We start from the raw sequence: 15,790 nt of genomic DNA, 5'->3' as shown, positions 1-15,790 counted from the left end.
GGGTTTGGCCAGGAGAGAACAGTGCACTGGACAGGGACCCAGTGGACTTGAGTTCTATGAGAGTTCTGTGAGAGACTGATAACATGACAACGTGTAACATTTTTTTCTCAAGGTATGCCTTCTAAATACATTCTTTTTTGCTGCTTGTAATATATGGATAACACGTAGGATTTCTTTTTCTTTTTTTAAAATTTTTTCAGGCTCCTCTGTATGTAATGATTGGTTGAACYCTTTAGCCCTCCACTGTCAGGACRTCCAGAGTAAAGACTATGCAAAAGCTTCTCTGATCATTTTCAGCTACTTAGTGCTGGGTGTAGTCTATCTTGCCTAACTGAACTTGAATACAATGCTAAAAGTGTTGCCTGGTCCAGTTCGCAAGAATACTTTTTATAACTTGGGACCTAATAGCTATTAGTGTTGATAAAGCCTAGTGCCTTCTGAAACTGATGTATGATGGTAGGTATTAGTCTGTGGCTGGAAAAAAAAAAAAAAAAAAGCAGAAGACAAAAAAGGCATTGGAGAGGTCCATTCCTGATATGATTTAGGAGATGATCACGTGACAAGTTATTTTCCCACTTGTTAGGTAGCTGTACCTCACAAAATGGATCAGATTTGGACCTTCCAAAGACCTTAAATCTCATCCTAAGTCATTTACCCCTGACCTGCCTCTGGTGAGCTACCTACAAAATGAAGAAACTTTACAATAGCTTTTCTAAATTAAGTGAAAAGAGAACCTAAACCTACATGTGCYAAGTGTTTGCTTCGGGTGGGTGCAATGAGGCTGGTTTCTCAGCCACTGTATGTTTACCTAACATTTCCCTGATAAGCAGAGTGATACCGAAGACCCACTTGGTGACAGTGCTAACACCATCTGCCAGGTGCTGATAGTTTGCTGAGTACTGCTGTCATCAGCACTCAAGTGCTGATGGAAAGTTATTGCTTCAGTAACCACTGCTGCTTTCATCTTCCCTCCAAATGGTTGCTGCCACTAACAACTCTTATTTAAAAAAAAATAAATAAAAAGAAAGAAAATCTCAGTTTTTCTTTATCACAATGAACTACTTCCAGGTTACCCTGCAGTGCCACTGTTGCGCATTTAGTACCTTCTGCATCCTGTCAGTTTTGATTATTTACACTCTAGCCTRAACCTTATTGCCTATCTGTGATTCTTTTCAGTACCTGATTTGGTGACAATTACCCATAGAAAGTTTTACTGGCTTTTGGTATAATGAAATATCTATTATGGAAGACCCTATCAAACACAGCAAACCAGTCCGCCTAATGAGGTAGGGTGCAATGTCATCACTTGCACAACCTTTATTTGGTGCCAACTGCTACAGCTAAATTAGTACACTGTGCTCAATCACAGCAGCTCGGAATCYGGGCAGATAGCTTTGAAGAACTGTATATTGAATATTTTAGAAGTATTTTAATTATGAATCCACATCACTTAAAAATATTTATTTCAGTGCAATTAAATACTCCAYGTGGGCTGCACAGGCATACATGATGCAGAAAGTTAATTGACGGTGGTGGGGAAAAACAGAGAGCCTTCATAGTTTTACATTGTAGCACTGAGCTATTAAAAAAAATACAAGCGAAGAACCCTAAGTGTTATGAACTGCTGAAGACATAGTGTAATGTAACCACCAGAATCAATTCCCATCTGTGTCACTGTATAGTTGGACTAAAGCTATTTTGGCTTTAAAAGGCTGCACTGGAAATTTACCTTTCTTTTGCAGGATGTTCTCTCTTGCTTTAATGAAAGCGAGGATGTCAGCATCAACCTGGCTGTCTCCGGTCAGGGGAATAGATGAGCTTGAACTTGGTAGGGTCCTGAAACAAGCAAGTATATTTGCAGACTCAACCTAAGAATATTATTTTTTTTCTACTGCTGTATCTCATTGCTTTGTCCTGCAGCCACATTGGCAGAGATGGCATAGTTYAGAGGAGATCCAGGCTCAGGACATCCTATATAGATTCTTAAAAYTGGTTGGTAGCTTTTTGGTTCAGTAGGACTGCAAGCTTACCAATTACAGAAGCTCTCACAAAGCGGGAAACAAAGTTATCGCTGAGCCAAATATTTCCTATCAAGTAGAAAACACTTGTACAGTGGGTTTAATAAAGAAGGATGTGGGTATGTCATGTGTACGCTGCGATAAAAAGTGCTGCTATTTGCTTGAACAGTGCAGTAGTATCTTTGCCAACTGTAAGGAAATCAAGTTTCCATATACATACAGAAGCAAGCAATCACATGACATGTGCTGACAGAAACAGCTATTTTGTGGTCTTTGCTTCGCAGTGTGGAGAGCTTGCATCTATGCAATTAAATTATTGACTTACCTCTGTTCTTTAATAGCCTCTCAACTGACACATTATGCAACTGCATAGCATAAGGATGCTATTCTATATGAGCTAAAGATTTAAGTTCATTTAAAAAATAATTRGTGCATGCCTGGTGAAATGAGAAATATAATGATAAAACTTGTATCATCAAAGCACAACAGGAGCTATAGCAAGTAATTTTATTTTTATGTATCCACCTTGGTAGCTATAGTTACTTCTGTTATTCTTTACTGACTATCACAGTGGAACGTAATTTTGTCTGATATAAAACAGAACTCCAATATCTTTGTCTTTTTACTACTAATTAAGACTTCAGCTGCTAGATTACCGAACCTAAATGAAAATACTAAGGGAAAGTTCAGTAAAATATCTCTTCTTAGGTAATTCAACAAGGAGATGTCATCACAAATCAAGGACTATTCTCTTATCAATGTTCATTTGATAGCATAAGGAATGAAAATGCAGAGCATATTTCAGAAGGTGCTGCCAAAATTCCCTTTTAACTTCTTTTTTTTTTTTTCTGTTTTTTCTTAAACATGAATGTAATTTTAAAACGTTAGTTTTGGCAGCTGAAATTGTCAATGATTTTTTCTTATCCCAGAGGTTGATTATTTTGGAAAATGGAAAAAGAAAACAAAACAAAAAACCAAACCAAAACACACACACACACACACACACAAAACCCTTCCTATTTGTTCTTTCTTCTGTAATAAGAAAAATAGAGACCACATTTTCCTAAGGGTGGTAATAGCTAGAACTGTTAAAGCACAATAAGACTGTAACTTCTGTAAGTATACTAACTTGGCATGATATTTTGGTGGAGGAGAAGGTCAAGGAAATGAACACAAATTAAAAAAAGAGAAATAGTAAAAAAAAAAAAAAAAAGGTAGTTTCTGCTAACCTGTTAAGTTAATTTTAACAAAACAGTACCTCTTTTGGGAAAGAAAACATACAACCTTTGCCAAGCCTGACACACCCAGGCTCCTGGTGTCATTTTGTTTAACCTGTAGTTAATAGTTTGCATGAGGGTAACTCTAAATAATTTAAGGAAGGAARCACTCACAAGGAATCTTACCTAAAACTTCATATTGATGTCACAATGAGGACAACAATCATGAGAAGGAAAAAATCTCGCACAGTCTGTGAATTCTGCAGTTTCTTTTTTTTTTTTTTAGTAAGCCCTTTTTTCTTGCTGAGAAGATACAGTCACCACAACTTACAACTTCTCATAACTCATTGGGAAAAAAGCCTCRGCACAAACAAAAAGTTACCACTTTCCTACTAGTAATGCAGATGTCTGGTGTAAAGGTATGGTATTAGGGAATTTGGAGGAAAACTTGCAATTTCAGTTTTCTTTTCCATTTTTAAAGAGACTGAGAGAGCTATCTAGGGGATATATTGCTTATTTACATTTTCCTCTGGACAGTCGAGATAGATACACTTCTTACCTTGACTTTGAAGTTGGGTAATTGAAAGTAATTGTACTTTCATTCCCAGTTGAGTCATCATTAGGGCTGTTTTTTCTGGTTTCTGAAGAACTAGAATGGAAGGAGAAATGAAGGAAAGAGTATAGTGCAAATGTTCATACATGCTAAAGGACTACAAGGAAAATGTTTTTCAAAACTTTTTTTTAATCTATGTAAAACAGTTGTTTGCTGTAAGAAAGAGGAGTTTAGTTGAAGCCGGGTGATGACTAGGTTTATGTAGAGACTGAGTTTGTAAAGATCATACTTTAGAATTTGYCTTCTAAGTTGGGTTTGTAAATCATTTGAATGTATCTGATGTACAGTTTCTGGAGACCTATTTAGTTCCCAAAGTAACTATTAGCCAAGTGAAGCCTCAGCTTATTTTCCATTCTTTCTTAAGACAGGCAAAATATTACCGAAATCAGTAGGAGACTGGATAAAAATGGAGTGAGGATTTTGGATTGTGGCTTATTGATGATAGCCAAATATATTGCAAACAGCTGTTGTGCATTCCTGTCCCTACAGATATCATTATCAAGGAATTATCAAGGAATGCCACAAATAGGAAAGCAGACTTCTTCTATGAGATGTCCAGGGACATCTCCTTTCCCTGGAGCTTTGTACATTTCCTGTGTCAACCTTTCAGAGAATTTGGCGAGGTGTGGAGTAGGATTTTTCCAGTAGATGGCAGGATTGGCAAGCTCTTGCTTTTCTGACAGCACTAGTATGTTCATTGTTGGCTGATGAATTGATATTTCTGGCAGCGAACTTGAAAAAGGAAAGAAATTTATTACTAAAATTTTACTGTATTACACTGTGCCAGGTTCAATTTTGTGGCAGATATTACGCCCAAGAGTATAAGTCATTTTCAAATGAACAGCTCCAGSTTTACTGAACGTTTCTCTTTAACTCCTCAAGTCCCATACCCTTTGCACGTGCCTAAATGGATGAAAATAACATTGAGACACAACCTTACTCTACTAAAGCAATTGTCTATATAATGTTAATGGTATTCAATACCACTATGCCTACATTATGCCTACATATTATAGGAACCAGAAAGAATGTGATGTTACTATCTACTATATGATTTAGCAATATCTGTGATCATAGCTCTGCCTCAGCATTTCTTGATTTTTTTCCACTGATTTGGCAGTTTTTAACACCAAAGTGTACAAGTTTATTTACTGTGGGGGAGCTGATGCAACTTCCAAGCTGTGGCAGCTTATACATTTGAATTCATGTTCCCCATTGAATTTCACTGACAAGTAGTCTTTAGATTTATCAAAACTCCTTTTCAAAGGTAACTTATATCCACATTCTGTTAAAGAAAACCCTAGATACTGAAGATGCGACATGCTTTGGCTTCTAGMGACCTCATTTTCAGGTGAGTACTCCTGGACCTAGAACAAGATGCCTAAACTCACCTTTGAGTGCACAGGGAGACCTTGAAACCTGAGCAAGCTGATATTAAAAAAACTTCATTTGAGACTGCTGATGCCTAGAACTAGGAAATTACGAGCACAAAACTCACAGACAAGACTTAAATTCCAACTCTCTGACTGCAAAGTTAGAGTTGGACATGCTTTTCTGTGGAATAAAAACTCTTTCCCTGCAAGTGGCAGCTTACATGCATTCTCTGTATGGACTCAGGGTGCTGTTTCCATATAACAGGCTAATGATTAGAATGCCAATCTGTGTTAAGGCCAAAAAAAAAAAAAAAAAAAAAAAAAAAGGATATATTTAGCAAGATTCAAGCTGCTTAAAATCTGAAAATTTTTGCCTTTGGTTACAAAATCAAATCTGGACACATTTTCAAAATTTTAGATGAATTGCTCAAGCTAAATCATTACCAATAGATGCTATTGTGGAAACCTTTGAAATACCATTAATCAAATATGTTATTCCCAGGTTATATTTCTTCATCATAGAAGACTTTAGAAAACTGGCATGAATGAAAAATGAACAAGATGGAAGATGCTGCAAAAATTGTAAATATTTCCTTTGTTTCACATAGCAGTGGTATAGGGAATGAATTTTAAACTTCAGGACAATAAATACTAAAAAAGCTGATGCTAAAAGTCATTAGGGAGCATAAAGAGTTATCTGAGATTATCTCCAAGAGAGTCTCCAAGAAAGATTTTGAATAAGTATCAGGACAGCCAAGAAGATCAAACATGCTGTGGGGCTTGCTGGAATAGGATAAATGAGATTCAGTAAAAGGGAATGAGTAAGGTTAACAGACAAAGACTTGACTGAATTAAGAATGAATAGATCATCCCTTATGAGAGAAGAAACCCAGAATTTTGAAGAAAGCTTGAATAAATATCCAAGAATTTCTTGATTCAGAGAGAATATAAGCAGAGTTCAGCACTAGTGAAGCTAGAATTTAATGAGAGTAGTGACTTGAACAGACCTGAACAGATCTCAAAAGCTTCCTGCCAATGCATTAGAAGAATATATGAGGATGAACAAAACATTGTGCTTGAATTTTGGAATGGAACAGATTATGGAATGCTGAGCCTGACATACATATTAAGAGAAACAATCAAAAGATGTAAATGGGTGTATGATAAGAGTTGCAGCTAACACTGCAGCTAACTCTGCCTGTATTGCAGAGACAATATGGACATGCAGTGTATTCTTTTTCACATTTGAGGAATTTTATCAGGTTATTTGCTATTTCTATGACTGTCAAGTGAAAGACATATACAAAGGTTATATATAATTGGGAAATCATTGAATCTGCTCAATATTTAAGGATAACATGAGTCCATAAGCATGACATTATTCAAACTACTACTTTCAGCTATTTTAGTATATGAGATTTGGTAATGTGATTAGGCTGTCCAAGAAATGGCTTTCCTATGCAGAGGAAGACCTCATGCTGAACTCACAGATAACCCTTTGGTTGCCCTTTCCTTCAGCACTGTGTTCACTGAAATCAATCACGTTTTGCTGCTTACTTCAATGGTAGCAGGAAAAAAGCTTGTGTTTTTAAACCTTATTAGTTAAGGCAGAAATGTACCCTTTTGTACCTCCATATAACATAGACATATTTTGGCACTTAACAATGTGGCCGTTTTTTTTTTCCAATTGAAAAACAGACATGTTTGGCCATAAATGRAGCACCTTTCATGTATGCATATCTCTTTTAAGCCTTACAAGGATCACCAAACTTCCCTTCTCTGTTATTTTAGTTATAAATTTAGTTAATATGAAATATGAGTCTATCACATTCTTCTCATAAGACTTAATTACCTTTAGTAATGGGACTAAAKTGTGTCACACAGTAATAATGCACATAAATTGTGCACTATAAGGTGGTTAAAAGATTTTCTTCAAACAAAAATATAAATCTCAAGACATATTATGGAATACATCTGCATCCTTGATGTGCTGAGATTTATTGCTCATTTTATTGAGTCTGTATTTATATCAATGCACACTAAAGAATTTGTCTGAATGAATTTAGTGCATACTTATTCTGTCTGCAGCAGTCTTAGATTTCTGACATGCAATCCACTAAATTGTAGATCTTAGGTTCTCTGAACTCATCTGTGGACTGAATTCCTCCTTGGAAATAGATTTTATATTCACCACATTATTCATATACAATTAAAATCCATTTCTACTTTTGTGACCAGTTATTCTGATGGCTGAAGATGGCAGTATCAGTTTACAGAAAGAGATTGTTTATTTCCAGGTGAATTAGAAATAAAGCCATTTGTATCTTGGGAATAAGCAAAAGTGAGGAGAAATCGTAGCTAAGACTATTAATGACTAAGCTTATCCTACAAAATTGAGAGAATTAAATACTAAAATTCATGTGTCCACTTGCTTCAAGGAAATCCTTGAGAAATGAACATTATTCTGTTTTATTCTCTGGTAGTCTGTGAAATTGGAAACTTTCACTCTAACCTGTTATTACTTCAAGTAGGGAGAAGAGTAAATTTTCAAGCACAGTGGGATGTTAAACCTGCAGCTGCCCCTCACAAATTGTAGAAATAGTGCTTCTAATCCCATGTATATCACTCGGAAAAATGTACTTGTGWAAAATATGCTTAAATTGCTTTACATAAAATGAGATCTATTCTGTATAAGTACAAAATGATGATAGCAGTTGACTTCAAAAGGCTATTGTTTGAATACTGATAGAGATAATACTAGAGAACAAAGCTATATTCATTCTGACTCCCTTGACAACTTCAGTTCTGGAAGGTGAACATTCTGGGTCTTTGATGTGCCTATAAGGGTCAATCAACCACACTCATTCAAGATGTCCATTAGTTAGATGTGATGGAACTGTTTATTGTGAAGAACATGTGATTTCTCCAAGAGACCATGTGGKGTAGCCCAGACCTGTGAAATAACCCCAGGATCCTAAAGCAAGAATACACCTCCCTATGTTCTATTCAAAATGTTAGACCAACTTTTCTGAGATCTTTCCTCTGACGGCAAATGGTAAAGATATTTAAAGAAAAGTTCAAAAGAAAAGCTTACAGATACCAATCGAGCATTTTTGCTTCTGAGCTGTGGAAAAAAAGAGTAAAGAATCACCACTGTTGCAAGACAGCCTCCCATTGCTCTGAAAAGCCCTTGGGCATTATCATRTGTTCTCTTTGGTTCCAACTTAAACTACAGAAGATATCACTGTTCTAAGCAATTCATTAGGACAGAAATGACCATTTCCAAGAAAAAAAAATGGGGCAAAGAGATTGTGCAATTGCTCCCTTGTTAATTCAGTATGAAGTTATGGAGAGTAACTCAAGTGACAGTCATGGGTTGYTTTAACTAACTGATTGCACTGAAGTACATTAAAATCTTCTCATGTTCTTTTCCATCAGCTTCCCTTCAATGGTAGTTATGCTCAGAATAAAACCAGAAATGAACAGCTGAAATTAGATCTTAAACTATGTCATTGTTTTTCAGTAAATGTTTGTCTGCCTTTAGAAAACACACTGAATAAGAACTGAAGCAAAGTGGAGAAGACTAAAATCATGATTCATCAATTATAGCCATCTGGAAGTACCTTCTTAGATATCATTASAGGATGATGTTTTTCATTCTCTCTCTGCACTGATTGTAGAGCCTTTATTAGAGTTACCTGAAAGGCTGCAGTAGAAACTAGAATATATTTTAATATTTTAAGCAAATCACAATATTTATCATTTAATATATATTGTTTGCCTAATAAAAACCTCAAAACATTTAAGCATAGTGAAGCCACTCATCAGGAAATGTTAACTGTATAGTAAGAGGGAGAAAGAGAGAGGTAGGGATGAGAGAARGAGAGCAGAAAAGAGACCGTGTCCATTTATTGTCATTAAACTTGGAAACCCACACATTCCGGCACATTTTGCTGTACTCTTTCACTGCTATGAAAGACCTACTAGTGCAAATTTAAATTAGAGGTTTTGAAGTGGCTGATGATGAAATAAAGAAGACATGTTTTACATTTTTCTACTGTAGGGGGTGCACCAGTGTTTTATAATATCAAATGTAATGTCATTGTGGCAAAATATACTACATAAATGTAGCACCAGGGCATTTTTTCAGCAGCAAATCTAGGCTACACATTACATCATTTTTTAATCTTTTTTTTCTTTCCTTTTTTTTTTTTTTTCTTGATTTGCAGCCCCCTAGATATATATATTCCAGTGGAGATAAAGTCTCGTCATATAGCAAAATCCACTAATAACAGGCATGCTTTTGTTACCTGTCACAGAGTTCCTAGGAATAGGTCTCCTAATGTCCCAAAACAACCATGTCAAAAGACTGAATTACAAAAAGCTACTTTCAACACAATTGCAAAATAAGTGAATGATAAAAAAATCGTTTTCTACATAGTCATTTTTCTTGTAACTGGAAATGCAGTATTTGAGTGATGCTTGCAAAAGCAGTCTGGTGTACTGCAGATTTAATAAAACTGCTTACCTTACAAGTAAGGAAGAAAGAGAAAAAGGAGCATCTTACCTGTTAGTAGATAGACGTTGTAAAGATTTGATAGACTGGGGAGAAATTGCCACAGTATTGGATGCATTAACCAACTCCGGCTTTTCCTGCTGGGTGTAGATTGAAAAACAAATTATGTAGCATAGTACTTCTACAGAGCATTTAATACTGGCCTACAGATCCCAGTAATAACAAGATAGTCACAGACTTGCTTGAAAAATCATAGGGTGTTTTCTTCACTTGGACACACACTTCTGAACAAAGAGAAGAGTGTTTAGAATTGGTTTAAGTATTTCTAAGTTCACTTTTCATGGTTTTAATATGTAACAGCACATGTTGGCTGATTTGATTTTCTTAGGGAGCTCATATTCCTATTCTTCCTGTTCTGCTAGGAAGCTCGATCTCTCTTGTCAAGGGATAGAGAAAAATATGCTCCAGTGGATCCAAGAATATTACTTTCAGTGCTTCTAAATTTGTAGAAAGTAAGGTCGTAAAAGATATCTTCTTTGCCATCCATAAGGATTTTAATCTGAAAAGGATTTTGCAATGATARTGTGATTTCAAGCTAGTTAGATGGCTCTTTATGGATAAGTTATTCACATTAATTTCAGTATCTATTTTATTGCATTTTATTAAAACTACAGTTAAAATTTATTCTCATTAAACAACAAATAACTGCACACTTCTGTTTTTATTTACAATAATGTTTCCTGGAGAAGTAAATCTTCAGTTCCATTTAACAATATATGTTATATGTTGTTTGCACTTGGCATTTTTTCACTTGGGCTGATGTGCCTCTCATTGCAGCACTGCACTGTGAGATGCCTTGTCACTGCTTGGACCTCATAAAAATGTATCAGAAGGGGAGCTCATGAGAAAGCCAACTTGTTTCAGTTTCTCTCCCTCCAGAACCTCTGGTATTGTCTCCTTTGTTTACAAAACTGCACATCTTCCAGCCTGTCTCACTCAGTTATGGGCTTCATACATACTGTTTAAAATAACTCTTTAGTTTGTTTTTATACAAGTCATTAAACTAGAGGACTCTGTTTCTGCTGGGTTCCTAAATAGGCAATRATACTTGCTGTGGAACTCAGCTAGAGAGCTGGGGGATGCACACTGCCCTCGGAGTCAGTGGCCCTCTGAGAGCTGAGCAGAGGTTAAAAAAGGTTACAGAAGCCATTGCAGCCACAGAAAGCTAAAAATCATCTCTGCTTGCTGCGATGTGCCCATACTGCAATATGACTGCCAACTTCTAATATGCTCAAACACATTCTAAACCTGATGAAATTGGAGTTTTGCTAGCAGTGAGAATGATACTCTTCCTCAGGTCTCCCCCATCCATTTTATGTTCTTTCAGACTCTGTGGCATTGTGGGGACAATTCTTAATTTTTGTTAAAGTTATCTGGGAAGAAGTCAAAATTGAAAATAGGGCAAAAATCGAGAGTTTTGTTTCTATTCTATTAGCTTTCATACAAGTATAATTCACATTGTGTCAGATTGACACTTGGATTAATATAGATGAATATTCTACCATTCTACCATATTCTACCCTTTAGCCTCCCTCCTCTCTAACCAGTTAGCTACTTTTTTTTAGCAACATTCGAAGATGTTACATTTGCACAAGAAAGAAATACAAAGCATTTTTTATACCTGTAGTTTTGTTGCTTCTTCAGACCACCAGACTTCAAAGTCCTTTCGTAGTTTTACTTTGGCTTTTTCCATGAGAAGCTGCAGGTGCTCAATCTCTACCTTCAACCCTTTCAAGTGATTGAACATCATTTTATAACTAATATGAGAAGAAGAAAGTATATTACAGATTTTCCAATATATCTATGAACAAAGTATTTTCTCCCTAGAGTAGAAACAAATTTGAACTACAAAATCATATGTAATAAACAGAGTTTGTGGAAGGAGAGGCATCCATATTTTACTAGAGCTTTCACAGGGCTGTATGTAAAATACATTTATCCCAAAAAACTTTTATTTCACTGAAAAAATAGTGAAGCGCAAGTGAGGCTGATACTAACCATTAAAATAGAGGCTCAGTCAAATAGATCAGTTTTTCTTTTGATTTGTCACGATGATACCATTAACAAACAGCCGCTATGCAGAGCCTGGATTCAATTAGAAGTTGAGTTTTTATCCACCTTTCAGTCAAAGCATCATTAACAAGGCCTCTTGTCTAATGTATACTTGGGGATGTAGCCAGAAGTTTCCTCACAGATTAAAATAAATGCTAGCAAATTGCTTGATATCATTGCRTATATTTTCTTTTATCGTCCTGTCCACTGTTGAATTAGAGCTAATAAAACAATGGGTTAAGCAGTGTATATTCTGCATACCATTTATATTTAGTTCACCCTGCAGAGTCTRAAAGTTTTCTTTAGGTCAAGGAAAGCAGGATACTACATGTGGAACAACTAACTAGGCTCATAATACATTTGAGACTAATGAACAAGTTTCTAATGATAATTCTGAAGGGAGACATTAACCTATCTTTTACTTTTGACCATTAGCTCAAATGTAATTTTCCTACTCAAGTACTGTGGTACAAATAAACTGACAGAATACACAAATATTAGGATATATCACTGAGTGATAAAGCTGAGATCTTTTAAAATGTCGAAGAAAACCGTGAGGATAGGTGTGTGCACAAAATTTGAATGGGAATATACTATTGGTATAATTTATCTTTTGAAGCGTGATTTGAGTCAGAAGTAATACCTTTTTTTCTCTTCTTCAATTTGAGCTCGAAGCTTCTCTTCTACTGGATCAAACTTACTTAGTTCTTCAGAAGGACTGGCAACAGCTTGATGAGAAATATGCAGTGACCATGAGATCAAAAGAAGTAACTTTTAATTAGAATAAAAGCTATTTTTGAAGAGGTAAGTAGTGAAATGGGACCTATACTACATTTTTTTTTCTCCCTCTGGAAATGTGGATTCAAATTCCTTTTAGGCTTTATTTAGCATAAGAGAGATCAAAATAACTTTAGTGACTTGAACTGAGTTGGTTTTAATTTTACAGTAAAGACTGGAAAATTTTCTTTAAATATGAATGAAGATAATTTTGCCAGTCCATCTTAAATGTTTACTTTTGGCATAAAACCAAATGCATTAAATCTGTCAATTTGGGCTACAAGGGAATTAAGGCTAGAATAGAAAATTTGTTTGTTACAAGAAAAAGATACAAAAGTAATTGTATCCTTGTGGCAGAAAACAGAATAACAGAAAGGACAGTAAAAGACATATCCCGAAGAAGAAATTAACTTTGATAAGCAGTAAAGTCAGGCAATTAGTATAACTAAAGGAAATAGCCTGAAACTGTCTTGAGAATATTTTCAAGACGAAGGAGAACTTCAGAACACGTTGCCTTAAATTCAGCCGAAGAAAACAACATAGAATTTTACAATACTATGACATGACTAGTTCTTATACTGAGAAATACAAAACTCCCTTTCCACCGCAGGTTATATAAACTGGGTTAAATTCAGCAGCGAAAGGAAATGTAAAGTTACCTACTATTATTACAACAGCTTCTATTTCTAGAATGAATGAGTAGTTTAAGATTCTCAAGAAAACACATTTAAGCTTTTAGACTACATAAAAATGAATGAAACAATAGGTTTGCTGTACAATACAAGCAAGTTTCCATCTCAACTACTATTTCTGCCAAGAAAATAAATTATACGTCAACTTGTCATTAGGCCTAAGGAGTGTACCCTAGCTTCAAGGAATGGAATTCTGTCTGGAACAAGAGGGCAGTAATGACCCCTCTCTGCCTSTCAGCACGCCAGCTAAATCCATTAATCTTTTGTTGTAGCACCCTGTAGCTTAATAAAAATGAAACTGAAAAGCATTTTATTTCATTTAGAGTACTTAGGTCAAGCATGCTAACACAGACTAAAAGCCAAGGTGGACAAAACCTATGCACAATTCCCACTCCAGGCATCTACAGGTTTTCTTAGGCATGCATGTTATAAAAGGATAGAGTGAAGACAACAATCTGGTGAAGAGAGTGCCCTCAAAAAATAAAAAAAAATAATAATTTGAAAGCAAATGTGCAAATCAGAAGGTGCAAATCTTGTAACTTGTTATCTTAGCACTCAGCTATAATACATATGATGCATTATATTCTAGTATCAACTCTAAGATAATAAGTGCTTAGATAATAAGAAGGCCTTAAGATTACATAAGAAATAATGGGGAAAGCAGTAAAACTTCCATTGATTTCAGGGGAATCAGGATTTTCTGTGTCAGATTTTACCCTCTGAAAGAGGGCATACGAGAGAATATGGAGACCTACAAATGGAGCTCCAGGAGTGAGAATCACTGCAGAGCTCCTAAGGCTCTGCATTTGTTCTACCCTTTATGAATATGCAGCATCCAGGGTTGAGAGAAACATGCTCTTGTTGAACAAACTGAAGTGATTTAAGGAGTTACTGCCTCCCAAGTGAGTCATGTTCACAGACCATGTGAACATTGTTAACACGTTGCTGTGCAAAGCCAGCCAAGCCTACCAGGCCTGGCATCTCCAGCAGTGGTTCTAGGGGACTCTCCTGAGCACACTGGAGTGTATTTGGCCTGTTCACACCATCTGTTACAGTGCCTGAGCTCAGGAGGTGGTAGCTCTAGCTGGAGGGAAATAATGTAGAATGCAGTATGCACTAGGATCTTAAAATGTTAATGCTGTTCCTGAAGTAAATGCTCCCTTACACTCAACCGTCAGGAAATTCTGCTAGTCATTACCAAATCATGCAGGGCCATAATATTGCAACTTTCCTTCACTGATTTATTTGGATATTTAGCACTTGGAAAAAAAATCATTTTTACTCTAGCCCTCAAAGGGCAGCCAAAGTTAGGCAGAATTTATATGTAAGAACAAAATATTTTTTTGTTGATGATGATTATACCCTGTGGAAAGAATGACGTGGTTGTAGCTTACCTCCAGAAGTAATAATTTTATATAAGACAAATACATCTATGATGTACCCTACCAACCTCAACTTTGAATGCAAGCTCTCTCTAGGAAACAGCTTAACATCTTTCTAGGAATCCACTGGTGATGAAAGCGAGGATCATGATGGTGGACAACATAAGCAGTATAGAGATTTGTGTATGTACACAACAGAAAGAAATGCATACAATGTTGATGTGGCTATGGCAGCAAATCTAATGCAGTAAATTATGAAAACATATATATGTAAATGGACCTCAGCATGATCCWGTCATAAAAGCAGAAGATAACAGATTACAATGTCAAGTGAAGTGCCATAGTAAGTCAAGTCCCAGGACATACTTGGGTGCCGCCTTATATGTTGTCTAATATCTTTTCCTGCATTGTTGTCACCTCCATTTCAGCTATTTATCAGGCCTACTTATTGCAATAATAGGCCTACCAGCTGAACAACAGACAAAAAACTGTAGATCTCTTTGAATCTTCCTACCTTAACATATAGAGGTAAATGCAAAGCTCTTCCCTGATGTTCAAAGCAAAGGAGATCTATGGTCTGGGACTGTATTTTCTAATCTTTTTGTACACTATTTTTTTCTACTTTCTGCTCATTTCCTCCTATTTCTTTCTCCCCTCTTCTCTTTAGCTTTCCTGCATCTCTGCTGGRACCTCTGCATGCCCTGTGCTCCTGCTGTTAACTCCTCAGACCCTCTCCTCCCACCAGCTCAGGCAGGTTCAGCTGCAGCTCAGGCTGAGAAGAGCTCTACATCCCCTGTCTAATGTGAAGTTTCTTCAGTGGGCAGGCTCAATGAGTTAAAATAATATTAGGGGGACAACTGAGTGAATAGGCATCAAAACATACAGGGCATAATATTTACTCACAAAGTTAAGATGTTTCTTCTAAGAAGAAACACTAAATTTTTTTTTCAGATTTTTCTGCCTGAAAAGAGTTATCTTTTATTGCTATATATATATCCTTGCCCATAAACAATCAGAAAACATGTATTAAAACATTAAGCTATTTTATTTATATATTGCAGCATGTACACAAAAGAATGCATAAGTTAGG

The 15,790-nt window shown here is 36.0% G+C and overlaps 1 protein-coding gene across 1 annotated transcript in view; it reads right to left on the bottom strand.

Annotated features, from left to right (window-relative positions):
• Positions 1–1,655: 1,655 nt before the first annotated feature.
• Positions 1,656–15,790, bottom strand: part of KIF6 (kinesin family member 6) — a 150,285-nt gene continuing 136,150 nt past the window's right edge. The window contains exons 18-22 of the mRNA XM_026034048.1: positions 12,493–12,577; positions 11,419–11,554; positions 9,789–9,877; positions 3,795–3,884; positions 1,656–1,836 (exon numbers count right to left, since the gene is read on the bottom strand). Coding sequence (XP_025889833.1) covers positions 1,656–1,836; positions 3,795–3,884; positions 9,789–9,877; positions 11,419–11,554; positions 12,493–12,577 — 581 coding nt within the window. The remainder of the gene's footprint in view (positions 1,837–3,794; positions 3,885–9,788; positions 9,878–11,418; positions 11,555–12,492; positions 12,578–15,790) is intronic.

The sequence above is a fragment of the Nothoprocta perdicaria genome, unplaced genomic scaffold (assembly GCF_003342845.1).
Source record: "Nothoprocta perdicaria isolate Ctin4 unplaced genomic scaffold, notPer1 scaffold_139, whole genome shotgun sequence".
NCBI lineage: Eukaryota > Metazoa > Chordata > Aves > Tinamiformes > Tinamidae > Nothoprocta > Nothoprocta perdicaria.
This window is presented reverse-complemented; position numbering and strand designations above follow the sequence as displayed.